Source organism: Camellia sinensis, chromosome 12 (assembly GCF_055761805.1).
Source record: "Camellia sinensis isolate YWXY chromosome 12, ASM5576180v1, whole genome shotgun sequence".
Taxonomy (NCBI): Eukaryota; Viridiplantae; Streptophyta; class Magnoliopsida; order Ericales; family Theaceae; genus Camellia; species Camellia sinensis.
In genome coordinates this window covers 9,659,026-9,669,999 of record NC_138972.1, presented here as the reverse complement: position 1 = coordinate 9,669,999, position 10,974 = coordinate 9,659,026, and the positions used below count along the sequence as shown (strand labels likewise).

Here is a 10,974-nt window from a genome sequence, read left to right as displayed (position 1 = left end):
AATAATCTTAAAACATATTATGTATGTTTCCCATGAAATTAACAAATAACTTCACATGACGTGGCTACAGCTTTTCTTATAATTGTTTAATTTAGAGGCCACTGTTTTCCTGTATAAGGCGAGTGGACATACATGCTACTGTTCATAGAGTTTTTTGTTCCATTGACTTGCTATGCATGACTAGGATTTAAACAAATAAATAAATATCTTCCTCATGTTTATTTTGCTTCCAATTTATTTTCTGCATGAAAAGAAAATTAGGTTGTTGATGATTAATTAAATGGTCTATTGTTTGTTTAGATGCATAGTTTTATGAGTATGATTTTTAATTTCCTACCATGCTTTGCATGTTTTATTTTATAGCTTTATAATAAAATTTGCATGCTCATGAGTGTTTAAGTTTTAGTTAAAATGGACATGCTAATTAGTTACAATTTTTTTTTTTATACATGTTCATGATTTTCCAGATCCTAATTTAATTAACATTTTTATTAGTTTCTAGAATTTTAAGGTAATTTGCATGTCCTTAGATTTTGGTGTAGGTTACATGCATATTTTCTAGGATTATTTGCATGTTTTTAATTGCTAGAGTTATTTGCATGGTTATTGTTAAATAATTCATTTGTAACTCTTGCCTATTAAACTTTAGTTTAAGGTTTTGGAGTTATAAAGTTTTGTAACTTATCTAAATTTATTTACATATTTATTATGTAATAATTGATATATAACTCATGGTAATAAATTTTAAGGTTTTGTAACATATCTAATTTATTTACATATTTATTGTGTAAATTAAAATGTACATTTAATTTTGGAGTTTTAAGGTTTATTTGTGGAACTTATATTGCATTTTAATTTTCACTTAATGTGCTATTCATGATAGTGCTAGAAGGGTTAAATATAAGAATTTTTTTTTTTTTTTTAAATTAGTTGCTTTGTATTATGTTGTGGTTTGTTACTAATTTTCTTTGTCAGCATACATATGCGAAAGGCAATGGAAACAATACTAATCCAAATTAATAGAATTTTGGAGTGCAATTTTTTGACTACTTACAATCCTCAATTGAATTGTTTTACTCGTCTTTTATTTGAAGCAATTGTTTGCTTGAGTTTTAATTTGGTTCATTTACCAATGTGTAGAAGCAAGTTTGTTTGCTTGTATTGGTAAAAGCATTTTATTTGCTTGTATTATTGTAGCAATTTTTTACATTGCTTGTAATGTTTGTTAGCAATTTTTAAATTGCTTGTAAAGTTTGGAACTTGATTTGGTTTTCTGTAATAGAAACCAAAGTGTGTAGCCTTAGCTAAAGAGTAGTTCTTATTTGTTCAGAAATAACAACTAAGACGGATTTGATTTCAAAACTTTGGGGTTTGAGGAAGTCTTTGGGTTTAATTATTTTATTCCCAAAGTGTTGGAAAACCAAGTTTGGAGAAAATCTTTGATTATAATTTAATTATTTCCAAAGTGTTTTGGCTTATAATCTGATTATTTCCAAAGTGTTGTGGTGTTGAGAACAGAAACCAAATTTTAGCATTAGCTAAAATATCTCTGATTTTTATTCAGAAATCATGGACTTAGTTCCGGGAGTACTGGTTAACTTTTATGAGTGGTATAATTCTGGTAGCAAATTTTATTTGCTTGGGAATTGGTTTGTTATAACTTGGTTTATCCCCTAAAAAACTTAATTTTAAATTTTGTTTCCCATGGATTAGGAGTCAACATGCTCTTGAGAGTTTTGTCAAAAGGTTAACTGGGTTTTAAGTGGGACTAATGTGACCCCTCCAGTCTTCCTATGAACATTCTTGACTATGTTCGATTCTAGGTTAAGTGGTGAGACTAGTTTTGAATTAAATTTCCAACTGTGGGATTTTCTGAGTGTTAAGATTAATTTCTAGAAAAACAAAATAATGAAATTCTGTTGTGATTTTTTAGAAATGGCTTCAAGAGGTGACAACAGAAATGTTGTTCCATCTGACAACCTCAAGCCTTGCGAGGTTCTTAGAGGAAGATTTAGGGAGATCAAGTGTGATTAGAGAAAATCATAAGATTGCATGATAATATCTCTGAATTAATCAGAGGCAATTAGTATGTTATCCTTATGTCAATTATAGCATATATGATTGCTATGTGACTTTGCTTAAAAGCAAAGATGAGACAACCCGTTAGGGTGGATGAATATATTTTTAAATTTTTTAAATTTCAAATATATTCTTAAATTGGTGGCTCCTAGTAAGTACAAGATCACTGATCACAGAGATAGAAAATTGGTGGTTCCTAGGAGGTGTTAGACTACTAGCTACACAGTTGTGAGATTGTGGTTCCCAGTATTGAACAGATTACTGATCACATGTCAAGACATGATGGTTCCTAGTAGTGGAGAGGCTACTAATCATATGTCAAGATATGATGATTCCAAGTAATGAAAGAGTCTATTGATCTTATGTTAGGACGTTGTGATTCCTAGTAGTAAAGGGACTACTGATCACAGGTTAAGACATTGTGATTCCTAGCAGTAGAAAGTCTACTGACCACATGCTAATAAATTAGTGATTCCTAGTGATAAGACTACTGGCCATGTTATGAAGTTTCGAATAGTAGACTATTGAACACTGGATTTGTGTTTCCTAATAGTAAAACTATTGGCTTCAGAATGATAGGTTGTACCAAATATGTTTGGGTGCCTAATTCAGTTGAGGATATTCTGGTGATATGATTTTGAGAGTTTCATAATCATTGTGACACAAGGAATTGTTTAAAGACCCTGTATGAATTTTTAGAAAAAGCTAAAAGCCTTTGTATAAATTCTACAAATGTGAGAGTGTCATGCAAAAGGTGGGAATACCTAAACCCAAGAGGGTTAGGATAAGCCTAAAAATCCATTGACTTTGTATTCAATGGTTATGCACAATATAGCAGTGCATATCGATTTCTTGTGGTTAAGTTTGTTATTCCAGATATACACAAGAATACTATCATGGAATCAAGAAATGAATCTTTCTTTGAAAATGTATTCCGAGTTCCATGAGAGAGTTTGAAAGTGACAATGATCACATAGCTGATCAAACAGATGATCACTTAGTTGATCCAGTTGATGATCAAGCAGAGGAAGTAGATGAGCCAAGAAGGAGCAAGAGAGCTAGGACTGCCAAGTCCTTTGGCCCGAACTTCTTGACTTATATGTTAGAGGGAGAACCTCGAACTTTCCATAAAGCCGTGACTTCACCTAAAAGTCCCTTATGGAAAGAAGCTATTAAGACTGAAATTGACTCCATCTTACAGAACCATACTTGGGAGTTGGTTGATCTAACCCTAGGCAGTAAGGCCTTAGGAAGTAAGTAGATCTTTAGAAAGTTGATGGGTCAATTGAAAAATGTAAAGCTAGGCTAGTTATCAAATGATACAGGCAGAGAGAAGGCCTGGATTACTTTGACACGCATTCACCTGTGACAAGGATTACATCCATTCGCATGGTGATTGCGATAGCCGCTTTACGTGGTCTAGAGATACATCAGATCGATGTAAAGACAGCTTTCTTAAATGGAGATTTAGATGAAGAAATCTACATGGAACAACCCGAGGGGTTTTCAGCTCCAGGGAAAATAAGAAAGTCTGTAAGCTTGTCAAGTCATTATATGGTTTGTAGCAAGCTCTGAAGCAATGGCATGAGAAGTTTGACAGATGCTATGTTGTCAAATGGATTTAGAATCAATGAGTGTGACAAGTGCGTGTATGTTAAAGACATTGATAGAGGTTATGTCATTTTGTGTCCATACGTAAATGACATACTCATTGTTGGTAGTAATGATGAAATGGTTCAAACTACTAAGAGATTGTTAAACTCTAAGTTTGACATGAAAGATATGGGCCTTGCAGATGTCATTCTAGGTATTGAGATTACTAGAACATCTAGTGGTATTGTACTTTCTTAGTCTCACTATATTGAGAAAATACTTGAGAAATTTGGTAAACCAAGTACAAGTGTGTCTAGAACACCGGTAGACGTGAGTCTACTTTTGACCAAGAATAATGGTGAGAGTGTCTCTCAGCTAGAATATTCTCAGGTCATTGGAAGTTTGATGTATCTGATGAGTTGTACAAGGCCAGATATAGCCTACTCTGTTAGTAGGCTTAGTAGATACACGAGTAATCCAAATGCCACCCATTGGAGAGGTATTATGCAGGTGTTAGGTTATCTATGCTACACCCGGGATTATGGGCTACATTATACCAGATACCTAGTGGTACTAGAGAGGTATAGTGACGCTAATTGGATATATGATATAAAGGACTTCAAATCCACTAGTGGTTATGTGTTTACCCTCGGAGGGGCAGCCGTGTCTTAGAAATCTTCCAAACAAATGTGTATATCGAGATCAACTTTGAATTTTGAGTTTATTGAGTTGGATAAAGCAACTGAAGAGGCTGAATGGCTTTGCTAGTTCATTAAGGATATTCCACGTCGGTCGAAACCTGTGTCTGCTATCTGTATACATTGTGATAGCTAGTCGGTGATTGAACGGGCACAGAGTCATATGTATTATGGAAAGTTTAGCCATATTCGTCGTAGACATAATTCCATACAACAACTACTCTCTAATGGAATTGTCTCTCTAGACTATGTAAAGTCTAAGGACAACATTGCGGATCCGCTAACTAAAGGGTTAACTCAAGAGTTAGTAGAAACGTCGTCAAGAGGAATAGGGTTAAGGCCTTTAGTAATGTTACCAGAATGGAAAACCCAACCTAGTTGATTGGAGATCTCAAGATCTAGGTTCAAAGGGACAACCTAATTGCGTGTAATGGATGAGTCACTGTGGAGGTAAATTCTCCTGCCCATTCCTTTATACAGTGATACCCTGTGGAATGGGAGATTAAGCTGATGCTTTTAATGACCCAAGTGTTATGAATAGTTAACCGTGTTATAGAGAGATACCTTATGTAGGTCACCTATGTGAGTGCGAAGTGGGGCTGCTTCTTTAAGAATTAACAAGGCTGAATTCTTTAAAAACACTCACTGAACTAGGCTAGTGTTCTAGGGCCAAACCGGACACACCAATGAGAACAAGAATAATGGTTGGAGTAACTCCTATGTGAGGTCTATTGTCTTGATTTACACAAACGGCAAAACAGTTCAAGACATAACGTTCACTGGTCAGCCAGTAAATCCGATAGGCTTTCACTACGAAAGGTTCAAGGTCAACAACTACCTTTTTTGATGCAGGATTATTCTGTGTGCTCTCTCTCTGAGTCTTTGTTGTAAAGCGTTGTCTGTTTTCTTTATTCGACCAATTTTATTCATGTGGGGGATTGTTGGAAAATAATGGGCATTTGGCAACTTTAATTTGAAATTAAAGTCGGACCTAACAGCCGGTTGAAGTGGGTCTGAGTGGTTTTATATTCTCTCAAATGAGAAGATTACAATATAAAAATGATGGGTCGAAATCATTGAGTTGTGAATGAAAATTGTCTCATAAAGTGGGTATCAATAAAAGTTGGGCTTAGATTTGAACTTAGTCTTAGTTTAGACTGGGCTTAGACTTGTGCTTGTGCTTGTGCTTGTGCATGTGTTGGGTTTGGTCTTGGACTTAGACTTGGACATAATCTTAAGCTTGGGCTAAACTATGTTGTGTTGGTTTTAGCTTGTGCATGTGTTTGAGAATTGGGTTTGATCTGGTTGTGAACCAACATTAGTATCCATTGTGTGACCCATCTGGTTGGTTTATTCAAACATTATTATATACATCTTTATTTGTATATAGTAAGCACACGGGAGGTTTAGACCTTAGTAACTCTCATCTTTTGATGATGGAGTTGATGACCATATTAGTGGCTATAGGCTTTCAACCTTAGTAACTCTAGCCCTAATGGCTAGAATTGATGGCCTTGGTTAATGGCATTTGATGGCCCTAGTGATGCATAGCCTTTATGGCCAGGGATTCCCCTACTTGTATAAATAGAGGCCATTCCCTTCCAACTTAAAAGAGGACAATTTTGGGAGTTTTTTGATGAAAAATGGATATGGTGCTTTGATAAAGAGTTGGAGATGGTTTTACACCAAAGAAAATTTTTCCTATTTTCTTTTACTAGTCCCTTCTTTGGTTTTTGTTAGAGAGAGTGCACCATTATCAAGTTCGCCAAAGCTATTTAGAAGGTGCTTCTGCATTAGCTGGTTTTAACCGTCGTATCTTGGGAGACAGAAGTCGACATACCTCCAACACCCATGGTGAGGCAGCTAATCTATTTTAAGGACACTGTGGTATCACATAGGCTTTGGTTTGCTTTCTATACCTTTTATTGTATTGTGTGCTTCTATGGTTGTAATATTCAACATGTTTTCTCATTCTATTATGTAATTTGATTAATCATGAATCTATTTATCTTGTTTAATTACACAATTTGCACAACAGTTATTCATTCATTAACACTAACATTGTATTTGGTTTATGGATTTGGGTAAGAATTTGTAAAGAAAAAGAAAAAATATAAATGAAATGTGAATGAAATATAACTACATTTCACACATTTTTTCTTTTTTTTCTTTCTATTTTTAAATCTCTATTCAAATTTGTAAATCAAATACAATCTAATGGAGAGGTTTTATGTAGATATGGATGTAATATGATGTTGGTTTTTTTTATAAAAAAAATTAGTTTAAGTAATGCTTTTGATTTTATGTAAATGATATGCAAGAGAGAAGGTAAATTCGCAGCACGCAGAAGTGGCCGCAACGATCAAAGCATCGATTCGAAGGTAATCTTCTCTTCTCTTCTCTTCTCTTCTCTTCTCTTCTCTTTTTGTCTTTGATCGGTGATCAGTGACTGTGTTTTGTGCTTCTATTTTTTTATTTTTTCTGTAATTGGGGCTTCGGTTTCTTCTCTTCTCTTCTTGTCTTCTTTTCTTGTCTTTGTACAGATCTTCTTATTTTTTCAGGGCTTCGACTGTGTTCTGTTAATTAATTAGGGCTTTGACTGTGTTAAATTAATCATGTTTCTGAGTATTTGATCAATGACAGCCCAAATTGATGATCTAGACTCCATGGTTAAGGTTGCCTTGTGAGCAACCTTTTCTGTCTCTTAGTTCATCACATGTTAAAATTGTGTGACATTGAAATTCTGTTGAAATTCTCTGTTGATTAATTAGGGCGTTGAAATTCTCTTTTTCTCCTCAATCTGTAATCTATTCTTTTTTTTCTTTTTCGTTTTTTGTTCCAGTTCGAAAACCTCTCTTTTAGAGTCTAATCTTTTTTTTTTTTGGTTCCAGTTCTAAAACTAGAGAGCTGGTGAGATTGACAGTCTGAGGGTTCTACACACAGAGAGAGGAAGCTTACAAAGAGAAAAACACAGAGGTTTGGTTTCTTTTTCTTGTTATTTGCAATGGATTTTGTAAGAGACTTCATAGAAAAAATATTAGATTAATTTGCGTCCAAGAGTGAAAAAAGTATTAGATTAATATGTTCTATTATTACACTGTATATTAGACTTGTTATTACATTATATATGGTACTTGTTACACTGCAAATTAGGGTTTGTAGCCAAACCATGGGATTGTTGTTGTACAATTGATCTATTGTTCCTTTAATTTTCTGAGTTCTCCAATAATGTTTGTATTCTTGACTGAGACAAAAATCATTATTTGTTTGGACTTGTGATGAGTGTAATGTAAATGAAAATGATGGTCTGAGAAATTTGGAATACCTCACTTCAATTTCAGATTTATTTGTTTTGAGATCTTTGCAAATTAGGATTTATTTGTTTCAGAAAATTAAAGGAACAACAGTGGAGGCATTTTAACTCTTTCCTGCCTGTGCCTTGCTCAAACTTGGAATTTTTATTTATTTATTTATTTATTCAAGTAATGGATTGGGGATATTCAACTGAAATTTTGGTGTTTGATTTGGATCGAATTTTCTATGATCGTTGTGCTTAATTTTCTACATTGATGACTATCTAGAGTCTGATGGTAGTTTGTTTAAAAAGATCATGGATTTGAAAAGCATATTTTGAATGATTTTTTTATTGGTTTTTGGCAGTTTATTCAATAATCTTTTGGTCATGGATCCTTCAAGCGAAGAAACATTTTTTGTGAGTCCTAATGTTGAGCCTGAATCATTTTCTATTGACCCCTCTACCCAATCTAATGCTCCCCTTCTTAGACCACCCCTAGCCAAGACTAGTAGTAGTGGGAGAACAACATCAAAGGCTTGGAATCATTTTGAAAAGATTAAGGGTATTGATGGGAAAGATAGGGCTATGTGCAAGTATTGTAAGAAAGAATATATAGCAGGCTCTAAGAGTCATAGAACAAGTAATTTGTTAAGTCATTTCAAAAATTGTACAAAGTATCCATATAGGGATACTCATGGGCAACAATCATTGGGATTTCAACTTAGAGAAGTTGGTGGGGAGGGTGTTGTTGATGTTGTGGCTACGTCATTTTCTATAGAAGTTGCTAGGAGGTATCTTGCTGAGATGATAGTAATTGATGAATTGCCCTTTAGATTTGTGGATGCGGTACGTTTTAAGAGGTTTTGTAATGTCATGCAACCCAAGTTCAAGATCCCATCTCGATATACCGTTGCTAGGGACATTGTAGACATATACACCAATGAAAATGAGAGGTTGAAGAAAATTGTGAAGGGGTGTAGAATTTGCTTTACCACAGACACATGGACTTCCATGCAAAATTTTTGTTGTATGTGTCTAACTGCACATTTCATTGATGACAATTGGAAGTTACAAAAGAGGATCATAAATTTTTGTCAAGTTAAAGACCACAAAGGAGAAACTCTTGGTAAAAAAATTGAGACACTTTTAAAAGAGTGGGACATTGATGGCCTTTTTACCTTAACTGTTGATAATGCAAGTTCCAATAATCTAACCGTTAGATTCTTGAAACGAACCACAAAACTGTGGAAGGGAACTGTCTTGGGCCATGAATTTTTACACATGCGTTGTTGTGCGCATATTCTAAACCTCATTATTAGTGGTGGATTGAAGGATCTTGAGTCTTGTATAGCAAATGTGAGGCATTCAATGAGGTATGTGACGTCTTCTCCAACTGTCTTGACACTTTTAAAAAGTATGTGGAAAGTTTGAAAATTGAGAGTAAGAGTCTCTTGTACCTAGATGTGCCAACATGGTGGAATTCCACATATCTTATGTTAAAGGCAGCAAAAAAAATTTGAGAGTGATTTTCAAAGAATGGGTGAGGAGGACTACAATTACAAACACTACTTTTTGGATAATGAATTGGGTAAGAGGAGAGAGATGCCTCCAGCCGAGGATTGACATAATTGTAGGGTGTTTTTGAAATTTCTTAGAATGTTCTACAATGCAACAAAGAGATTTTTTTGGGTCTTTATTTGTTACTTCAAACACATTCTACACTAAAATTTTTGTCATTAAAAATATGATTGGACAATTAATCAAAGGCAATGATCCTATTTTGTCTTCAATGGCAAAGAAAATGAAACAGAAGTTTGACAAGTATTGGGAAAATGGGGATAAAATCAGTCTAATTTTGTATGTTGCGGTTGTGCTTGATCCTCAAAGAAAAATGACATACTTGCAAATTTGTTTTTCAACAATATTTGGTGGAGATGTGGTGAAAGTGAAAGACATGTTAGACAAGGTGAAAAATTGTTTGAGTCAATTGTATGATCATTATGCCACACTTGATTCAATAAATGTGCATGCCTCCAATGTAAATGAAATAGTAGATATAGTGATAGATGAAAATGACCCACACTCTATTCTGAACTCTCAATTTAACTCTTTTTTGAAGGGAAAATTTTCTAGTAGTGGGAGTATGTCGGAATTGGACAAGTACTTGGGTGATATTGAGAAAGGTGGGAAGAATGCCCAATTTGATATCTTGGAGTGGTGGAAGGTTAATGCAACAAAGTATAGAGTATTATCACCTACAGCACGAGATGTGTTGGCAATGCCTGTTTCCACTATTGCTTCTGAGTCGGCTTTTAGTACATAAGGTTGTATACTTGATCCATTTCGTAGTTCACTTGCTCCCAAGATGGTGAGGTTCTTGTTTGTACACAAAATTGGCTTCGAAGTAACATTCCAATATGCCTTCAACAAGCAATGGAGGATGTTGAAGAATTTGAACAATAATATGATTCGGGTAATATATACAATAATTTATTATTTTTTTCATCCATCTAATTTATTTTGTGTTATTCAAAATTCATTATCTTCACTTTACATGTTTTTGTTGTGTTATATTTTATATGTAGTTGTTTCGGAATTAAGTTTATGTTCAAGCCCAAGTACAGAGAGTAATTTTATTGAAGTTTAATATCATTGGTAAAATACTCCCTTGGTTAAATGTTGTTAACATATGTTTACTTCTTTTAAGTTTAAGACTTCTTAGTGTTTTCCTTATTAAATTATTTTCATTTTTTTTTGTAATGCAAGTTTAGATGGCTCATGATTTGGCTCAAGGAAATGAATTACTTTTTTACTTTTTTTAGATGACTGTATTACTATTGTTTTGGTTTGGATGCACAATGTTTGTTGGATGCACAATGTTTTGGATGACTGTAACTTTTTTTTTTTTTTTTTGGAACTTTGCATGACGTACCTTGGATGACTGTAACTTGGATGCACAATGTTTTCTTTATGTTTTATATGTAACTTGGATGACTGTAACCAATTATACCCATTGGAACCAATTATACCACTTATGAATATTGCATAGATGTGAATATGAGGTGAATTATGCCCACTGGAATGGAACCAATTATGCCCACTGTAAAAGTTAATTATTTTCATTAATCTATTATTTTCATTGGTCACTTTTACAGTTATGCCAACTTGTTCATAACAGCACACTGTGTAACTTTTGCAGTTCATTAATTTTTTAGGAAGTGCACTGTTATTGCCCAGGTTTCGCATTGCCCAGGTTATTTTGTGAAAAAGTGCACAGCCCTATTACATAGATGTGAATAAATATTGGTT

At 34.1% G+C, this 10,974-nt stretch overlaps 1 protein-coding gene across 1 annotated transcript; it reads left to right on the top strand.

Annotated features, from left to right (window-relative positions):
• Window positions 1–3,022: 3,022 nt before the first annotated feature.
• LOC145804365 (zinc finger BED domain-containing protein RICESLEEPER 1-like) lies at window positions 3,023–9,988 on the top strand. Its single transcript, XM_082898048.1, has 5 exons — window positions 3,023–3,150; window positions 8,031–9,038; window positions 9,168–9,253; window positions 9,432–9,631; window positions 9,785–9,988. Exons 1-5 carry the CDS (start codon window positions 3,023–3,025, stop codon window positions 9,986–9,988), a joined length of 1,626 nt encoding a protein of 541 aa, XP_082754174.1.
• The last annotated feature ends 986 nt before the right edge of the window (window positions 9,989–10,974 follow it).